Source organism: Eriocheir sinensis, chromosome 26 (assembly GCF_024679095.1).
Source record: "Eriocheir sinensis breed Jianghai 21 chromosome 26, ASM2467909v1, whole genome shotgun sequence".
NCBI lineage: Eukaryota > Metazoa > Arthropoda > Malacostraca > Decapoda > Varunidae > Eriocheir > Eriocheir sinensis.
In genome coordinates this window covers 3,685,856-3,707,614 of record NC_066534.1, presented here as the reverse complement: position 1 = coordinate 3,707,614, position 21,759 = coordinate 3,685,856, and the positions used below count along the sequence as shown (strand labels likewise).

General features: G+C 48.3%; 1 protein-coding gene across 1 annotated transcript; it reads right to left on the bottom strand.

Annotated features, from left to right (window-relative positions):
• Positions 1 to 1,062: 1,062 nt before the first annotated feature.
• On the bottom strand, positions 1,063 to 9,164 carry LOC127003891 (uncharacterized). Its single transcript, XM_050870997.1, has 3 exons — positions 7,465 to 9,164; positions 5,153 to 6,881; positions 1,063 to 1,242 (listed from the first exon to the last, which is right to left on the bottom strand). Exons 1-3 carry the CDS (start codon positions 9,162 to 9,164, stop codon positions 1,063 to 1,065), a joined length of 3,609 nt encoding a protein of 1,202 aa, XP_050726954.1.
• Positions 9,165 to 21,759: the final 12,595 nt, after the last annotated feature.

Below are 21,759 nucleotides of genomic sequence, written 5' to 3'. Positions count from 1 at the left end.
CGTATCAAGCCCACGTATGTGATTTTTGGCCCATACGTGGCCATATGCGGGGTCTATGTACGTAAAGCTCGCACGGTCAACATAGGGACACCATAACATAAGTACGAGGTAATGCGTATTAAGCCTACGCACTGCGCAAGCATGACGTGACGCTTACCCGAATTGCCACGACAAGAGGCCACACCCCCACAAGTATTGCGTGGCAGAGTACGTAACACCCACGTACTTATATCGTATGTGTAACGCGGTGCGTTACGACCTTGCGTCATCCTCACGTTATCCCCACGTAGGTCAGTGGGTAAACGTGATTGGTACGTACATAAGGGCCGTGCTGCACACCTGTGATTGCAGTTCCTGTCAACATCTACCTGCGGCAAGAAGTACTCCCCTCCTGCTGAATCAACATGGAGAACATTGAAGACATCCGTGCCCTTATAACACCAGCAAACAGCCATAACACATAATTAATGGAGGCCATCCTGGAGTATGTGCACGCCATGGTACTGGTGGTAGTTGTGAAGGTCCACCTTGCAAGATAAAAAACAGAAAAAAAGAGGAGGCCGAGGAGGGTTTGGGCTCGGCCGTACCAGCAAAGAAGAGTGGAGCTAGGCCACTATGACAACCTGATGGAGAAGTTGGCAACCGAAAGTCCAGAACTGTACAGGAATTTTACCCGGATTGACAAGGACCTCTTCAGTGAAATAGCTGAACTTGTCACACCCAACATTCAGAAGCAACGCACATTCTGGAGATAATCCCTTGAGCCAGGCCTGCGTGTAGCTATCACCCTACGTTTCCTCGCCACGGGTGACTCATACAAGAGTCTGCAATACTCATTCCGAGTAGCCCACAACACCATTAGTTACATTGTACCAGAGACCTGCAGGGCTATTGTTGCTGTCTACGGAGATGAGGAACTGCAGGTGCCACAAACACCAGAGTCTTGGAAGCAGGTTGCCCGCGGGTTATTAGAGGTTTGGGTGACCCTGAAGCTAAAGAAGCCCCCTTCCGTGAACTCTTGGTGGTGTCCTTAGGCATAGTTGAAAGCAGTGGCGACAAGGTCTACTGACGAGGGAGCTGGCGGGGGTGAGAGGCGGTGGTGGTGGCTTCGAGGTATATGCTGTTGCTAGTCCGAGAGAGGAACTGAAGCCGCAAGCCCCCCGCACGGCGTATACACACCATGCACAGCGTTGCAACATCGTCGTGGGTACCCGAGGAGCGGCGCTGGTGCCACTGATGCTCCTGCACCGCGTAAGGACCCACGCATTGCGTTGCGGGAAAAGGGGAGCAGCGTGGGACCACGTGTAAGCGCCCCGCAAGCACGCCGTAAGCGCCACGTATGCGCCACGTTGTACGTGTGGAGCCACGTAAAATGGCGGTTGACGTGAGCAGCCACGTATCTTTTGAACATGTCGAAAGATGCGTGGGTCCCCACGCACGCTCGGGTGGTGTGTAGCGACCACCCGTCTCCGCCCCGTATGCCCACGTACGTAAATACGCATTACGGGACAGTTACGTAGTACTTACGTAAGCGGTTGCCGACTGCCAATTTCTGTTCGTGCGTGGGCGTACGTGGCTTGATACGTGAATGTGTGACCGAGGCATTATACTTTACCATAATTTGGTCACCAGCCGTTGGAACGTGCCGTAAGGTGACAGGAGATTATTATTAGCCTTACGCACAGCCACTGTCTCAGTATAGGGATTCAGTAACCCACGTAGCCTATGATAACTAGAGGCGTGTCACGGCGGGCTGCTGACGACCTTGAGAGGCGGCCGCGGCAGCGCTCAGAGGCAACTGAGAGACTTCAAATAAGACTGTTGCTTCTCTTTGAGTGTTGCTGCTGTGATGGATGGATTTAACAATACTTATCGCTACCTACATATCCCTTCATCGCCTGACCCTTGCCTGCAGGGAGGGACGCTGCCTCCTGGGCGTCATGAGCTTTGATATACTTGTCATGGGCTACGTGGCTGACACACTACCCAAGCTCCATGTGAGGGCAACTACCAACTTAGCGGGCGAACGACCGGGGCAATCCTGCCGCCCGCCCGCATCTTGCCGCTCGAAGCTGTTCAACTACCGAGGCGCAGCGAACCACCTGCTTCACTCCCGCTGCTCGTTCGCCTGACGCCGTTCGACGCCTCGGTCGACTGAACCACCGAGGCTTTTCAACCCGCTGTGGGAGGCGACTTGCGCCGCCAGCGCCTTCCTCGTCAGACAGCGGCCGAGCCTCGCTCTGAACACTTGATTCTACTAAAGCTCCAGCCCTGCTCTCAGTCGGGGTAACTCGGATATCGTGGGCTCGTTCTGGGTGCCTTACCTCTCCCCTCTCCGCGCCCTGGACTCCCGTTACCGCCGTGAACCTGACGCCCGTTCTCCTCCTGCGCCTCCCTCGTCCACCACGTCTACACCTACTTCAAGGACGAAGCTGTGCTGCCTCGTCATTGCCACTTGAAGGACGAGACGCACAGAAGAGGAAGAAGCCGTGCAACGGGTCATTGCTTGCCGAGTCCGGCGTGCTGAAGCCTTCGTGTTGGAGACTTAAGATTGTTAGGCCTGTTTTGGGGTTTTCTACTTTATTGAAAGTAAATTGGTGTCTAACCATTTATCTTGTTTTGTTATCCCTTCCGATTACAGCACCCAATACTGGAACATTGACACTCCATCAATGCAAAGGCACTTTGCTTCCTTTCCATTACCTGCTTGCAGTAAACTTTAGCATATGGAGAGAAAATTAGTGTAAACTGATTATCTGGGGGTGAGGCCTTGAGGGGTCACTGATTCCATTATTCGCCGGGCTGCTATCTTTCAACACACACACACACACACACACACACACACACACACACACACACACACACACACACACACACGGATGCAGTTGCCGCAATAAATTTTGTGCGATTCCAAGGTATTGTGAATAAGTTATCAATGAGTTCAATAACATTTAATTTAATTTGAGTTCAATAACATTTAATTTAATTTGAGTTCAATAACATTTAATTTGATTTGAGTTCAATAACATTTAATTTGATTTGAGTTCAATAACATTTAATTTGATTTGAGTTCAATAACATTTAATTTGATTTGAGTTCAATAACATTTAATTTGATTTGAGTTCAATAACATTTAATTTGATTTGAGTTCAATAACATTTAATTTGATTTGAGTTCAATAACATTTAATTTGATTTGAGTTCAATAACATTTAATTTGATTTGAGTTCAATAACATTTAATTTGATTTGAGTTCAATAACATTTAATTTGATTTGAGTTCAATAACATTTAATTTGATTTGAGTTCAATAACATTTAATTTGATTTGAGTTCAATAACACTTAATTTAATTTGAGTTCAATAACATTTAATTTAATTGAAACACTTATTGTTGATTGAAAAAAAATACCGTAAAATACTGAGGCCATGTAAACGTGTTTCATTTTGCTTGAGGGTCAAAATAGGTTTTAGAGAATATTATAGGAAAATGTCAACATATTATAATGACATTGGTACCAATGAAACTGAAGACTGTACAACCTTATAAATTAGGCTATTAAATAAAGATGGACTTATAACCCAACCTAGAGGAGTTTCTAGCTGAAGACCCTTCACATGAGCAAATAATAACCTAACCTATCACCGCTGAAATAGTAATGTTTACCCGCATTTTAAAATCTCAAACGAGTAATAATAATGGAAACCGTTACCAGAGTGATAATTAGCAAATACAATATATGGAAAATAGTGTGTTAACTTTTTAGAGTGAGTTGGGTGTGATTCTTGAGTTTTATCAATATAGGTATGGCTCACCAAAAGCTCTAGCCTCTCTTCATCTAAACTCTTGTAACACGTCCAGTCTATTAGACTGTGGCCTTGATGAGACTGTGAAATATCCATTGTAAGTCTGTAATAACAGCTAGAGCCCTGTGGGAGAGATCAGACCGAATAATTTTGGCCATAAGGGCCACAGCTTCCTTCATCAGCTTCGATGGCTGGACCTGAGGTGAGCGATAGTTTCGTCCTTGTAGTTGTGTTTCTCTCACAATGATTTCCAAAGACAGTACAAAGGGAGGGCGGTTATAACAGCAAGACACACACAATGGCAGTGTGTGTGTCTTGCTGTCATAACCGATGGTTTCCTCCCAAGACGACTGACCTGTCTTCTCAGCGGCTTTGCAGCTAATTAATACACTTTGTATCCCTTCTGTGACATGTTGCTACAACCGAAGGCTAGGCAGCAAGGCATTGTTACGTTAAAAAGCAGCCGAATCCGCTTCCAAAATAAGTAAACTTGTAGGCGCCGTACTGCTTTCCCGGGTATTAAGGTAGTTGAAACTCCCAGACTGACTGAATTCAATTTTAATCAGTATGTCTTCACATCAGTCTTGGTGTAATCGTTTCTGCAAATTAACAATAAGTCTTAGACGTACGAAACTTAAATAAATTAGACCATGAATTCCTGCGTAATTCTCTTCAATACAAACAACTCTACCATGTCTTGGTCTGTGTTACGAAAATAACATATAACAGTTAACTCCGTTAGCCTTAACGATATATACATAGCGTTCCTGAGTAATCACTCTTCCTTACAAAGCACACATATGACATAAATTATCTCATCAACATACATAAAGCAAATAAACAGTACAACTATTAACATGCCAAAACGTGTCCTTCTCCAAACTCAACAACAGTAGGCTCCTTCCACAGTTGGCTCGTCGCTGTCTAGCACACGGGTTCGATCCCCTTGGCTCTCGTGGCTCGTCTCCTTGCTTCTTTTGTCTCTAGGGGACGAGCACACGTCTCGTCTCTGTCGGGGCTGGGTCTGTTCTGCCCTTCCAGTGCCTTTCCCGCTCATTCCCGACCTACTAAGGATTTCAGAGGCTGTGCGGCCTCGTTTTTTGGGAATAATATCGTAACGAACAATCGTATCGGTACGAGATTTTGCGACAGTGTATTTCACACACTGCCTTAATTTTGAAGGGTATCGCCAACCGCCACAAGTAGAGAATAAAGGCACTTGTCCCTATACCAAGAGGGTAAAGTCATCAGTGTCAGGCAAAGATACGAACACAACTACCAGAGGCTCCGCCCACCTTGTTCCTCTTCCCTCCATCTCCCGCCTCCTCCCTTCTGTACTGTACTGTACCAAAACAGGGGCAGCATAATCAATGAGGGACCTGACGACAGAAAAGTAAAACATCCTGAGGACAGGGATGCCGACTCCAAGGCCCCTGTTAGCCAAAACCTTAGGAGGAGCTAACCTAGGAAGGCAGATGTCCTGAACATGAGTGACGCTCTGCACAGATTTCTGGAAGCTGACAGGGGTGCCTAAGTACTTGTATGTAGGAACTCTAGCTAAAGGAGTGCCATTAACACTGGGCAGGTGAGAAACTCTCCTCCCGCTGGCTTGAAATTTCGTCTTAGTTTCATTGATGACAAGGCCCATTTGTTCACACAGCGCTGACAGCTGCTGCAAAGCTAAACTGAGAAGAGCAGGACTGCTGCATTGCACAAGGATGTCATCTGCATAGATAATGACCTGAGTGTTGCCCGGAAAGGGCCACCGAGCAATTTTGTCCATTAAAATGTTGAAAAGCATGGGGCTGCGGACACCCCCTTGTGGTGTGCCCAGCTCAAACACTTCCTCCGTGGAGGTAGCACCCGGGAATACCACTTGTGCCCTCCTACCATACAAATAGTCCCTGATCCAGCTTAAGAGTCTTCCACGGACACCCTGCAGAGTGAGTTCCTCCATTATGACATCCTTGTTGGCCCTATCAAAGGCTCCTTTTAAGTCCACAAAAGCGCGACAATTCACGTCTGGATTACTAAGGCACTTAAGAAAACAGTCACTTGCGGAACGGCCCTTCATAAACCCATGTAAGTTTGGGGAGAGCCGGTCCCCCAGCTTATAGAGAAGTCTGTTCAAGATCACCCGCTCTAACAGTTTACACACACAGCTCGTCAGGGAGATAGGGCGAAAGGTACCATCACCCTTGGGGATGGGAACGATCAAGGCAGCTTTCCACGGAGGGGGGAGGCAACCTGCGGCAAACGACATGTTGAACAGGTCAAGCAGGGGGTTGTCACCTTGCACAACGAGTAAGGCATTAAGAATGTCGTAAGTCAACCCGTCGTGGCCCGGGGCTGTCGACTTGCCATGTTTGACAGCAAGAAGGAGTTCATCGTGGGTAATGGGGACACATGTGTCATCCAGAAGTGTGACGTGGTGCTGAACGAGGGCCATCCGCCGCTCCCTGTGGCGGGCAAGTTCGGCCTGGTGTTGTGCAGGGAGACCACCAAGGGAGGAGGCCCTCTGCCACTGGCGCATCAGGTCCTGGGCCCGGCCCGCAGGGTCAGGGTCACTCACCAGCCGTTTGGTCCTCCCCCTCACCCTGTTGACATGGTGCCAAACCTCCCGCAGGGAGCGGGTCTTGCGCACGCTGGCAAGGAAGGCGACCCAGTGTCGTGAGCGGGCCTCTTGTCTGAGTTCAGTGAGGTGGTGCGCCACAGCGACCATGGCATCGCGGGCAGCCCGATCGGCGGGGTCCTGCTGCCAGCGCCGCTGGTACGAGGCAAGGGTCCGCTGACAGTTGGAGACAGCCGAGTCCGAGGCGTAGGTCTGCAGGCGGCGCTTGGCGGGCCTTGGAGGGGCCCTGCCAGCTGCAACAAAACTCTCGACGGTGTCCAGCAGGCCGTGGTACAGCGAGGCGGCGTCGGTAAAGGATCCCTTCACAGTATGGTACCACGCCCCGACTTCGGCAACGAGGCGCGGCATCCGGGCAGCAGGGACAGCCAACCGCTTCCGGGACACAGCAGGGGCAGGCTGGATCGGGATGGTCGTCTCCAGGGCAAAGTGGTCACTCAGCAAACACCTGGAAATAAGGGTCTGGGCAGTAAAAGCTGGCATGTTAAAAAGAGTGACATAGTCTAACCTGCCCCCCTGAACATGTGTGGGCACATTATCCCCCGTGAGGACAGCCGCCTCGGAGGCATCAAGGAAGGCCTTCCAGCGGACACCATTGACATTATTGGTGCGGTGGCTACCAAGATCTCGGTGGCGAGAGTTAAGATCCCCCACAAGAACAGTCGGCCCCTCATGAACATAATCAGGAAAGTTAGCAAGATTTAAAGCCCCCGCATGAACATACGTGTTAACAAAAAATAGGGTTTCACCCATATGGAGTAAAGAAACAGTGATATATTTAATGCCCTCATTAATACCCATGTCCTCAAAAACTATCGCCGTCCCCTGTCTGACATACGTAGCCATCCCCCGGGTACTGCCTGCTGCGCCATCTAAGACATATAAATCATACCCCCTCAGGTCCGACACCCGTGGCCCAACCTCCTGAAGAGCAACGATATCTGGCCTATGAGTGATGACATAGGAGTGAAGGTCAGTGAAGCGGGCATGTAGCCCGTTGACATTCCAAGTTAAGAGGCGGACACACTCACTGGTCAGGAGGGGGTGGTTGCCGGTCAAGGAGTGGGGTGATCCGATGATGGAGCTCAGCCACCTGCTGAGTCAGGGAAGCAAACTGCGCCAGCAGCACCTGGAGTGTGGCCTCCCACTGCAGTGGAGGATCAGCAGGTGAAGGTGAAGGACCCGTCTGACCATGGCGAGGTTCGGCCGTTCCCTCGGCAGCTGCAGTCACCACAGCCGGTGGGGTTGCAGGGGTGTTCTGCATCTGGCTCGCAGGGGGAACCACACTGTCCCCACTATCGGCGTCCATGGCCTCACCAGCAGACGGCAGGGCAGGGCACGGGACCGGGGCCGAAGATGGAGCAGGGGCCGGGATGGAGGAGAGCTCACGCGCAGGCGGGGGCGTGGAGACTCGCTGCTCCAAGGCCGCCACCCTGGAGATCGTTGCAGCCAGCGTCTCCTGCAGCTGGGTGACTGCAGCGAGGATCTGATGGAGGACAGGGGTCGACCCATCGACAGCGGGGGGACTGGCAGCCGGCACAGGGGGGACGGTAGGCTGTGGCTGGGGTGCCGGAGCAGGAGCCTGGCGAGGCACAGGGGTGGCAGTGGGTGAGGCTGGGGCAGCAGGGGCGGACGAGCCCGGCAGGGGCGGAAACTCGGACGTTGAGGGAGCCCCCCGGGCCCAGGCCGAGGACTGAGGGAGAGGAGCAGGGCGGAACACAAGCCTAGATCGGCCTTGCTGAGGGTGGTGGTCAGGCGCCGCGACCCGAGATGGTTTAGGCTTCATCGGGCAGGAGTGGTAGTGGGCGTTATGCTCACCACCACAGTTGCAGCACTTACGGGGGACGGGTGTGCCCGCCTGGATCTTTTGGAGGCACAGAGCTGATTTGTGTGTGCCCGCACAATACCGGCACCGAGGGGCCGATCTGCAGCGCCACTCCTGATGGCCCCACCGGCAACAGTGGCGACAGATGTCGGGCTCCGCCGTGTAGGGCTCCACAGCCTTACGACCCACCCCGAGGAGGTGCACCTCTGTCGGGACGTGGCCAACCACCGCTCCAAGAAGCTGCGGGCGAGGGGCCGTGCCCGCATACCTGCGCTTTATCCACAGAAAGTTGTCTGGGGTCTCAATGAGGTTGGCATTCATGCAGAGCGGCACATTGTGGATGATGACAGTGTGCTGCCGCTCCGCTGCATTTTCGGCCAAAACTACGTCGAGGAACCCCTCAGTAAGGAGCCGCTTGTAGAAGGCGACATCGTCCCTGACCGTGAGATAAGGTCGGAGCCTACCCTCCATGAAGAGCGGCTCCAACTCACCGTGCTGCTTCAGTAGAGATGCAAACCACGCGTATTGCTGGGCTGGTGTCAGCCCGGCCTCGGCGGGGAAGTCTAGGCGGCGGCGGATGGGTTGGCGCGGGGCAACAGAGGGCGCGGCTGGGTGCGTGTCCTCCAGGGGCACCTCACCGTCGACCAGGACAGTCTCAGAGCTACCAGACTGCACACCCTCCATGGGTGCGGTGGCAGCTTTAACAGGAGAGGCAGTGGGGGAGAGGCAGCCAGGATTATCCGGCTTGAGCCGCTTGCTAGCGCTGGCCACGTGGTCCTCCGAACAAAGGCGAGGGTCAAGTTCGGCAGAGTCGTCCATCTCTTCAGTCTCCTCAGACCACAGGCGCCGGTCCTCAGGGGCAGGACACTGCCCGGAAGCCGCCGAGTAGGAATGTTCGTCAGCCATGTCCTCTAGACACCGTTTATTCCGTGGAAGGCAGGGCATCCACGGACGGAGCACAGGACAACGCACGTCTACACAGCACGGCCGTGTAGACGAGACTCGAGGTGGCACTTGCTGGCTCAGGCCTATGGTCATAGGGAGGGTCGGCTGTGTGCTTTCTACTACCATCATCAGTGTTCTCTCTATTCCTCTCTTCGCAGTTATACAGTCAAATTGACTGCACTTACAAAAATTATGTTTTTATTACCTCAGTTCAAAGTCGGCGCGGTGCTCGAAGGGCCAAAAATGGCGCCCAGCAGCCTTATACACAAGGCCGCCTATGTCGGGACTCTCTCTATAAAGGGACTCTAAACCCTGCTCTGCAGTGGGGCCCCTCCGGGTCACCGCCGCGGTTGCGGCGTCAGTTGATCGGTTCCGCTAAATGGAACACGCCAGATCACGACCCAGAAACGGGTTACGCTAAATGGAAGACGCTATAAGAAAACGTAGCGTGTCTTGCGCGCGTTGTCAGGTTTGGTGTACAACCGTCCACTAGTTTGTTTAGGTACAAACATTTAGTCACTTAATTTTCTTCCTGAGTGGTGTCATTTTATATAAAGTAGTGGTAAGTACTACTGTTATACACAGTTACTTTAGAAAACAGTTGCTGTTGTTGTCGTAAAAGCGATCGCCCATTGTTTACGTTTGCGGAGAGGTTTGCAGTTTAAGTGCCATTGCTGCACTAAAACCACTAGCCAGTGGCCCAAAGCTGAACCTTGATCTTATAAGACGCAGGGTGATTTTCAGGGACATTTTTTTTTTGGAAGAAAAAGTGCGTCTTATAAGCTATCACAAGATTATTAATAGCCTCTTCCATTTAGCGTAACCCGTTTCTGGGTCGTGATCTGTAGAGTCCCTCATAGAGTCCCGACAACCTAAGATTTGGACGCCATTATTGGCCCTGTGTTTTCGACGCGCTTTTCAAACACTAGCACACGGTCTCGCGGCGAAGACAGAGCCAATAATGGCGTCCAAATCTTAGGCTGTCGGGACTCTATCTATCAAGGAACTCTACAGATCATGACCCAGAAACGGGTTACGCTAAATGGAAGAGGCTATAAGATACCCTTATTTGCACTTTCAGAGCCAGGGGTGGGTTTCATCATAGTGCTCTTCCAAGCGTGGTGACGTCACGCGTAGTTGGGAGAATTTCTTGGGCGTGTTTCATCACAGCGCCACAAGCACTTCCAGTCTCGTCTACACGGCCGTGCTGTGTAGACGTACGTTGTCCTGTGCTCCGTCCGTGGATGCCCTGCCTTCCACGGAATAAACGGTGTCTAGAGGACATGGCTGACGAACATTCCTACTCGGCGGCTTCCGGGCAGTGTCCTGCTCCTGAGGACCGGCGCCTGTGGTCTGAGGAGACTGAAGAGATGGACGACTCTGCCGAACTTGACCCTCGCCTTTGTTCGGAGGACCACGTGGCCAGCGCTAGCAAGCGGCTCAAGCCGGATAATCCTGGCTGCCTCTCCCCCACTGCCTCTCCTGTTAAAGCTGCCACCGCACCCATGGAGGGTGTGCAGTCTGGTAGCTCTGAGACTGTCCTTGTCGACGGTGAGGTGCCCCTGGAGGACACGCACCCAGCCGCGGCCCCGCGCCAACCCACCCGCCGCCGCCTAGACTTCCCCGCCGAGGCCGGGCTGACACCAGCCCAGCAATACGCGTGGTTTGCATCTCTACTGAAGCAGCACGGTGAGTTGGAGCCGCTCTTCAAGGAGGGTAGGCTCCGACCTTATCTCACGGTCAGGGACGCCGTCGCCTTCTACAAGCGGCTCCTCACTGAGGGGTTCCTCGACGTAGTTTTGGTCGAAAATGCAGCGGAGCGGCAGCACACTGTCATCATCCACAATGTGCCGCTCTACATGAATGCCAACCTCATTGAGACCCCAGACAACTTTCTGTGGATAAAGCGCAGGTATGCGGGCACGGCCAATAAACCTCTATAGTGAAAGTTTGGTAAAGGTAAATTCATTTAGTTAATAATTTGCATAAACATTATACAATATATACGTATGTATAAAAAAAAAATATTACTTTCATTATATGTGACAAGATTAGTTACCCCTGCAAATTAGGTTGTAGAAAACTATAGAATGTCAATAAAAGTTAAGAAAACGTAAGCATTGATGGTAAACAGAGCAATATTTCTGCAGCTTTTTTGCCATGCTTCTCACATTACTTATAATATTGTATACTATTAGCCAACACAACAGCTGCCTAATTTGATTATACTTATCCTTAGAAATCAAAAAAGCGCAAAATCTGACCATGACTAAGAATAATTAAAGGTTTTCTAGTACATTTTATACCGTGAGGACAGGGTGAGTGTTAACCAGATGACGCACCGCATTCATGACGTCATCGATGACGTTTCAGTGAGCTACCCTTATAGTACATAATCCTTGAGCGGACCGGTACGCCATCAGCATAGCGGGCAGTTTAACGTCCCAGTCTTCTTGGCCTTCCCCGCAATACTTGATCAGCTGTTGCGCAAGGGTCCGGCTAAAGCGCTCCACCATGCCGTCAGACTGCGGGTGGAAGGGCGTCGTCCGGGTCTTGCGCACCCCCAACAACTCGCAACACTCCCGGAACACTCGGGACTCAAACTCACGGCCCTGGTCATGGTGCAGCTCCGCGGGCACTTCGAACCGAGTAAAGAACTCGTTCACAAGCACGCCCGCCACCGTCTCGGCCTCGTGGTTATAGGGAGTGCATATGCCTCGGGCTACTTGGTGAAATGATCCATCACCACACAGATGTACCGGTTACTCCGTGGCGTGAGAGGCAGTGGGCCGGCAATGTCCACAGCCACCCGCTCCATGGGCGCCCCCACGCAGCACACCTGTAACGGAGCCCGGTTTCTCCTGGCGGGGCCCTTCTTCCCACTGCACACGTCACACGCTCTACACCACTCGTGTAGTGCCCTGATAATTGGGGCACCAGGTGATGCGAAAAAAATCAAAGGGGACGGGGAAATAAGGGGGAAATGAGAAGCCTGAGGCCAGAAACTCACCCTGAGGGTAATGCTGCCACCACCCGGCGATCTAAGGGCGAACAGGGTCACCCGTAGCTCGCAGGGAACCTAAAAGTTTAAGTAATTCAAAATGGGGGACTCATGGGAGGGTTTCCGGGGACTCTAGAAGAGTTAACGTGGACGGGCGGAGGCGTGGAGGCGACGAGTCAGTAACCACCATGCTGTCTGGACAACACTCACGTCAAGGTTAACACCAAAGGAGACAAGGAAATGACTATAGATATGATAATGTACACTTATTTGTTTGCTTTCCGATCAAAGAATTAATTCTAGACTGACGAGTCAGTATTGAGGTGGGTACACAAGGAACCTTGGTGGCCACCTGCCGCGGACAGCACGTAATAAACACCTCGAGTACAAAATATACCAAAATTCATGAATAATAATCATACATAGGAGAAGGCACCACAGTGCGGTTTCTCACTCTCAAGATAATACACTTTACAATACTAGATATCTGTTGCGTCCTGCCGACTCACAGTATTAGACAAAGAAATGATTTACTCATGAAAAATACCAGAACCTGTGAATAAATAACCATACGGGGGAAACGAGACCGCGAGGAAACTCACACCAACAACGCCACTCAAAATCCGATAACTTGAATACATTACAATTTCCTCCTAACTTCTCACATTTACAGAAGAACATTGACTATTTTATAGGGAGCTAACGCTACGACACGGTCTATAGCGAGAAAAAGGGTTTGACTCCCGTGATCTGTCGGCTACTAGGAGCGCACGCAGAGTTTCTCCTCGCTATAGAAAGGTATAATGTTACTCAACCTTGAGGGGAATGTTAAATCATAAGGGTGAATATGTGAGTGTGTGTGTTTGTGTGTTGTGGCCACTGACGAGGCGCCCACGGCCTGTTGATCGGAGGAAAGATGTCACGAGGGATAAACATGAAAAAAAAAAAATCACTTTTTCAGTTACTTAATTGGGAGACTACTTATGATGCTTGTGAATGAGGGACGAGTCTACTTAAGGGAGCAAGGGGTTATGCCACTTTTGGAGGGGGTGATGAACACTGGGGCGGGAAGCACTTGGGGGAGATGGACGCATACCTGTTAATCGGAGAAGGAAAGATGAGTCACGAGGCTGATTATCTCGTGTTTCCGGTTTATATAGGAGTCGGGTGAGTGGCAATGACGGGGCTTCAAGCGGAAGTGTGGGGGCGGGGCTAGGGGAGTGTAGTGTTTGGGCGTGTTTGTAGACGAGGAGGGGAGTGAGTTCGCGAATACTTACCCCTCGTCTGTGTCATAATACAGGCAGGTGGCAAAACCACACTTAACGCGGCCAAAAAATCTACTAAGGGATGAAATACTTATATGGAAGTTAATTTGATAAGGGGTTGCATGGCATCTCGCCCAGTGCGTGAGCCGCAGGAGGGGCGGAGCACGGAAGCTTCTAGTAGCTGGCGTGGACTACGTGACTGGAGGGGAGAGGGGGGAGGAAGGCTAGCTGGAGGACGCCAAGCCAAGAATTTGAGCGGGAAGGGACTGTCTGCCTCGGGCCACGTGATGTCTGGCGGACACCAGGGGTGACGAGGGGGGAGTTGGGTGGGCCTCTCTGTGTAAGTCTGGAATATTCCACGCGGTAACGGCTCCTGGCGACAATTACATTTACTTATAATACTTAAAACTACTTATTCCTCCCTAATTTCTATTTATTCGTACTTAATTAGATACTGGCCTTACATTCGGACCCGTCACTTCGCATGCCCACCCAGAAGAAGCGTTGACGGAGACGGTACAGGGTCTTTTTCTCGCCCAAGTGGCCACTGGTAACACCGGCATGCAACTCCCTCAGTACCTCAGCGCGCAAGGCTCGGGCCACTAACACTACCCATGAGTCACCACCCACTCCGCTCATTGCCACCCAGCACTTCACTAACACACCGCGTCCGTCCACTCGCAAAATTTCCCACTGATCAACTAAGCACTTGGTGGCGGGACTCTCTGCCACCACTACCTCCCAGCCGGGGCGCCACCCGCCAGCCTCGAGCTACTGGATGATGGGAGCGAGATCAGAGTCGTCACGCTGTGCCTTACGTCACTTGTCATCCCCCTCAGCGGCGCCTGCTAGCACCTGCAGGCGGAGGCACATAGCGTCAGAATCCTTCCGGGTACTGTGTGAACAGCCACCCTCACACGGGCGTCGACTCAAACTGTCAGAGTTGAAGTGGACACGGCCCGGGCGATGGACGATGCAGTAGTTGTACTGCTCGAGGTGCCCCAACCACCTCGCCAGCTGACCCTCCGGCACCTTCAGCGTCTTCAACCAATGCGTGGTCGGTCCGGACGGTGAACTCAGCGCCGTATATATACAGGTCGGGTGGAAGTGCTCGAGACTTCACCACCGCCAACAGCTCCTTCCTCGTCACGCAGTAGTTGCGTTCAGGCCTACTGAACTTCGTGCTGTAGTAGGCCACGACGTGCTCCCTCCCGTCCTTCACATATGACAGAACCGCCCCGACGCCCTCTGCATCGGCATCGGTGTCCAACAGGTAGGGAAGCTTCAGGTCCGGGTAAGGCAGGACCGGTGCCTTTACCAGGGCCTTCTTCAGGCCGTCGAACGCGGCCTGGCACGCCTTGGCCCACAGAAAGCACGCCTCTTTTTCTGGTGAGCCGGTGGAGAGGAGCTGCCACGCTGGCGAAGTCCTGCACGAACCGGCGATAGTACGGGCACGGGCCCAAGTAGCTCCTGACTTCCGCCACGTTGGTGGGAACGGGCCACTTCTCCACCACTGCCACCTTCTGCGGGTCGCACCGACCGACTGACGACATGCCCCAGGAACGGCACCTCGTGCTGGAAGAGCGAGCACTTCTTAGGGCTGCAAAACCTCCTCCAACCGCTCCTGCTCCTCCTCGAATGTGCTCCCGAAGACGATTACGTCATTGATGTAGACGAGTGCCGTCTTCCACTGCAGGCCGTCCAACACCCTGTCATTCAAACGCTCGAAACAACCAAGGGCGTTGCAGAGACAAAAGGGCATGACGTTGAACTGCTACAAGCCCTGCCCGAAGAAAAAGTCGGTCTTCGGCCATCTCCACCTGGCGGTAACTCGACTAAAGGTCGAGTGTGGAGAACCACCTGGCCCCCACCTGCACGTCGTGTGTCATCGATCCTCGGCAGGGGGTAAGAGTCCTTGACAGTCACGTCATTCAGCGCCTGGTAGTCCACACAGAAGCGCTGCATGCCGCCCTTCTTCTTAACCAGGACTACCGCTGATGACCACGGACTGTCTGACCGCTCAGTCACCCCCTGCGCCGCCAGCTCTTTGAGAGTGCGCTGCATTTCCTCCCGTCTGGGTGGTGCGATACGTCAAGCGGGCTCTTAATAGGCGCACTATTTCCCAGGTCGTTTCTTTGCTTCACCAACCCCGTGCGGCCCAGGTCCAAATCACCCCTGCTAAACACGTCCGCGTACTGAGCCAGGGTGTGGCGCACTGTGGGGTTCTTGAAAAAGTCCGGACTTCTGAAGATCTCGTAAAATTCTCAGCAATAAAAAACATAAAATAAAGTATCTGAAAATTGAGTTCTCAGACTCACAGCCCCTTTCTCGTCTCTTATTTATGACCAGTCACACCCTCATTGGTAAGCAATGACCAGATAAACCTGCTCTTAAGTTTATTTAAAGCAACAAGGAAAACTCGCTGAAAATAAGGAATACTTAATTCCAGGCACACAGCAACCTAGCTAACTGGATTAAACTATCTTATGCAAGGAGTGTACTTAGCTCTAGAGGCGCTCCTGTAGCCACACCTTGATCTACCACGTGGTCCGTTCGTGCACGTTGGAGTCCTTCGGCCTCTTCTCGTACCTTCCAAGGTGCTCCACACAGCAACACGCCTCTCGTACCTCCCAAGGGCTTCCCTCGCCTGCAGTACACAGCTACCTAGCTTGTGGATACGGCAAGACAGTGTTGCCAAATGTGTAGGATGCAAAAGCGCTAGACTGAGGTGTGAAATGCGCTAGGAAAATTTTCGGCTCCTCTCCCTCTAATGGTGATAGTAATAGTAGCTAGATAATGGTTATCATAATAGTAATAACCACTGTTACTTTTAGATCATATTGATAATGCCACTTTCTGATGTTGCTATAATAATAATAATGATAATAATAATAATGATAATAATAATGATAATAATAATAATAATAATAATAATAATGATAATGATAATGAAAATAATGATAATAATAATAATAATGATAATAATAATAATAATGATAATAATAATAATAATGATAATAATAATAATAATGATAATAATAATAATAATAATGATAATAATAATAATAATGATAATAATAATAATTATAATAGAAATTATAATAATAATAATTATAATAAAAATACTAATAATAATAGTAGGCTATTATATTAATGAGAATACTATAACTATGTATTCAACCCTACAATATATTCTACAAAATAATAACCTTATGCCGATCAGTTTTATACATTATACTCACCCTTAGTTGACGGAAAAAATGGTGGTCCTCCAATAGGTCATCATCTCCATTTTCTTCTGCTTGCTGTGATGAACAGTGCGGTCCAGCTGTTTCTGACGTGCTAGTATAGGTTGCCATTGTCCCTATTTTTTTATGATTTCTTCTGGGATTTCGTATGAATAGCAGCACTGTTTAACTCTGCGCAGTCCACTTCTCACAGCAAGAATGGCACTGACAGATTTGGAAGTGAGTCGGTTTCTGAGTTTGTTTTTTACGATGGTAATTTGGCTAAAGAGTCTCTCAACTTTAGCATTTGAGTGGGGAAGTGAAAGAACACTAAGTGCCACATGGCAAATGTCTTGAAAACTATTTACACCTGCTGCATCTTTGTAATTAGACACTTCAGTCCAAAATTTCTCGGTTGATATAGTTTCTTGCCAGGGAACAATAGTCAAATTTCGCCACTGACTTGCAATTCTGTCAATTTGTTCAGGAAGATACCCCAGGACTTCAGCAATATCTACTATTGGTTCTTTAACCACTTTCAGACATTCTTCAACCGAAAAGAAGGACATTTTTTTCAAAATTTTGAAGTTATCAGGTAGCCTCATTCGTAATTCATCACACAATTTGGCAGCACATGAAATACAGCGTTCACGCAGCTGACGCTCAGCAACTTGTGTAATGTTTGAGCTGGAACACATTTTCTCAAATTCATAGCCTAAATGTGCTCTGGGATCAGTGTAATTTGCAATATTGGAAATCAAGGGATCTATCCTTGAAGTAGGTATCACCACTTTCCTACTTGTAGAAATAATGAGCTGAGTGAGGTCTGACAAAAGCTTTGTAGGGTCAACATTTTCGCCCTGAAAGGCTTTCACGGTTCTTTGCACATCTTGCAGAACTGGGCGCAGAAAGAGCATATAAAGTTTGTTGACAGGGTTAGTGTACATTTTGTATAACATCTCTGCAGTATAGCACTTTTCATTTGTCCTTGCTATACTGACGTGCATTTTAAGTTCCTCCCACTGAGCTAAAATACGGGGCACTGCAGGCTCCAGAGAGATCCACCTGGTGTCACAAACCCTAGGAATCTGCAGTGGTTGTGTCCCACCATTCAGGGTTTCATACAGTGTCTTGTAGATTAGCTGTCTTATTGAGGAATGAGCAAACCACGTGTATGTCTCTCGTACCAAATACTCAATGTTTCTTGGCAGTGTTTCTGCCACAGCATGAGATAAAGCCAGTTGAATGGAGTGGCATACACAGCGCACCATAATTAAATTAGGGAGTTTCAGATCCTCTTTCAAAAGTTGATAGACACCGTTATTTAATCCAACATGAACACTTCCATTGTCAACTCCAACGCCGAGTAGGTTTTTGGGGTCCAGCTGTACATCACACAACACCTTTTTTATGGCATTCACAATAGATTTTGCCGTTCCATCTTCTAATTCAACTATGCCAAGAAAAGACGATACAAGTTTCTGTAATTTTCTGCTGAAGTACCTCACAGTCACACCAAGAAGTTTTATGACAGATATATCCGTGGATTCATCTATTATGAAGCTGTATTTTTCACCAGCAATATCTTCCTTCAGACTTTCCATGAAGTGGGGTGCTAGAACATTTACTATTATGTTCTTGCACTTGGTTCTGTGTAGTTTCAAATTTTTCACTGCGCTGCTGTCACTGAACATTACTTTGCAGGCTTCTGACACATGGTCCACAGTTAGAAATGATGTGTGTTCAGCTATCATCATAGCTAGTCGTCCTTCTGCATGGCTTATTGACCGGCGCTGGGAGACATGGGAGAACGGTATTTTTGTTTGTCTTTCACTAGAAAAAGGTTTTGCAGCACGAGTATGTTTCACAGAATTTGTATGCCTTCTCACGTCACTAAGTTTTGCTGTGATCTCGCATTTGCAAAACACACAAAAAGCTTTGGTCTTGTCTTTCTCCACAGGGTTCAACCAATCCTTTAGCTCTGGAAAGGACTCCCAGCTCTTTCTATATATCTGAGTGTATATTGGTGGCATCTCGATCGATAACTATAGTTTAATAAGGGGAACAAGAGACAGACTTCACTGAACTTCACTGAAGGTCGAGGACTGACTGACTGAATTCAATCGGTGACGAGCATATATACGTGGGACCAGTCATCACTTCAAGGGTCTTCAATACAGATAAGCATTCAAATATTCCCCAGTCTCCCTGATAGATAGTTAGTTAGGCTCAATAATATTCATTTATGTATGTATTCATTTAAAAATGTCACTCCGCTAACCGCCCAGGGGCTGTAACTAAATTCATACGCAAGAAAAGTTATTAAGTTACTGTAAGTGCTATAATTTCAAGCCTGTCAACCTGCCATTTGGGCATTACTGAACACACACCCACACTCACACACGCACGTTAATGAATTATCACCACTCCCCCCTTAACTAAACATTGTCTCAGAGTGGTTCACACGGGAATCCACCCACCTTCCATAATTACCGCACTAAAGGTAACCATCACAACCCAGAACGAGTATTCACTTGTCCTGAGGCTTGTCTCAACATCATTGACAATCGCTCGGAAATAGCCAGACGACCACCCCGCTACCACGTTACCATCAAATTAGTGGCCGTCAGAAGGAATGTAGCGTTGTCTTGAAAAAAAAGACGTTACAGTGTCATAGACCCGTTTTAGTCAACTGTGTCATCGTCTCATCAACATGTCCGCCTGATTAGTTTCTCTGTGTATAATCAAATGTCGGACAAGCACTTGTTTGAGATGACTGAGAATACTTATAGAGAAGGCACACGTATGAAAAATCGCATGTATAAAGTCATCAAATCCAGCCGACACTTGAGTTGTTTTGACTGCCTTCATTATATCAACGTGCTTTCTAAGACTATTTTAATTATTGTATTTTACTCCACATTTCCATTTCTTTATTTATTATTTATTGATTTATTTTCTAATCATCGGGAGCCCCCTGAATGCCTGGAGCCTACAGCCTCATTATTCTGAATGTAAATCAGCAACTGCCTTTCCGTAATGTTTTATAAATCCTTCACAATGAATGTGTGTGTGTGTGTGTGTGTGTGTGTGTGTGTGTGTGTGTGTGTGTGTGTGTGTGTGTGTAAGGGGGTTGACTATTTCTATGGGGCGGGAAGGTAAGTAGGGTGTGACGGTATGAACCGCTCCCTTTCCCTCGTTCTCTAATCCCTAGGCCTCAGAGACTGGGTGCGACCTGACCTCCACACACACACACACACACACAGACACACACACCTTTCCAATAACCATGAATTTTCAGAAATGCGCTAGAATATGCACCAAATTGAACAAAAATGCACAAAAAAATGCGCTATGCGCCAAATACGAAATTTACGCGCTGTTTGTGATGCCAGTGCGCTAGAACTAGCGCATTTCGCGCTAGTTTGGCAACACTGCGGCAAGACAGAAAAACCACCACGATGCACGTGGCGCGGGAAGCAGTGGAGGGACGTCTTGTCACGGTGGGTTCACTTGGAGTTAGATGGCGCGGTCAAGGGGCGACCCGCCGCCAGGGTTGCCAGACACTGCACATGAAAAAAGGACAGACATGCTTCAAAAAAAGGACATTTGCTTCCAAAAAGGACAGCAAAACAAAGTGTATATATATGTATATATATATATATATATATATATATATATATATATATATATATATATATATATATATATATATATATATATATATATATATATATATATATATATATATATATATATATATATATATATATATATATATATATATATATATATATATATATATATATATATATATATATATATATATATATATATATATATATATATATATATATATATATATATATATATATATATATATATATATATGTGTGTGTGTGTGTGTGTGTGTGTGTGTGTGTGTGTGTGAGAGAGAGAGAGAGAGAGAGAGAGCCTGCAGGGGTGTATGAATTATCAACATTAAGGCGTAAGTAGCTAGTACACCTATGAACTTCTACATACCTTTATTTTAATATTCAATCGTGAGGAATTTCTTCAAAGGAATCTCCTTCATCTGAAGCTACTGAGGTACTTGCAGCCTGTTCGTTCACCTGTCCTGTTCCACCTGCTGCCTTCTCTGTGCTGCGGTACATCTGGCTTGTGAAAAGTGCTTGCATTTTCTCTGTGACTTTGAAGTTACGACAGCAGACTTCTTTGCTGTGTAAGTGCGTCCGAACTCTTAAAATAGATTCGAGAGAACTAGTGCTTAATCTGTTTCTGGCCTTAGTTTTTACATTAGTGACGTGTGAGAATACCCTTTCAACAAAGGCTGTACTTAAAGGAATGCAGTATGAGTTCAGTGCAATAATTGCAAGTTCTTGGTAACACTTCTCTCCAATTGCATTCTCATAATTTAGAACATGTGTCCAAAAATTAACTGGATCTGTTGGTATTTCTGAGCTAGGAAACTCTGCTCCCCAATCTGTTTTCACAGCTATACGTTCATATTGGTTTGCAACTTTATGAACATCAAATTTCTCTGCTCTTGCCAGTTTTTCTAAAGGGAGATCAGTAAATTTTGGCCTAACCTGGCTGAGACACTTCTCTGGACTAAGATATTTTATGTAGTTCATCTTCATGGTTGTATTGTCAATTCTTTTGTCAATTTGTTTTACTGCCTCATACATGAAGTCACGGCAGCGTTGCTGGATTGCTTGTTTCCTCTCTGCACTTAGGTTGCAGACCTTCAAGTCAAGTTCAAATTTGTCTCCAAGTTTACAGTCACTCAGTAACCATGGCAGTTGTCGCTGCCGAAAGTCTCTGTAAAGTTTTTGCAGCATATTATTTCTCTACTCTTCAAGTTATTTATACAGTTTAGTGGGATCAGGATTTGTGGTTTGGAATGCAGCATTAAGTGTTTCAAAATTCTGGATGATGGGGCAAGCAAATGTGTAAAGCTTATGTGCTTCATCAAGAAACATGTCTCGCAGAATTCTGGCATCATAGGTTTTATCAACTATGGAGTTGAAATATGCTTTAAGCTCTTCCCATTGAATTAATAT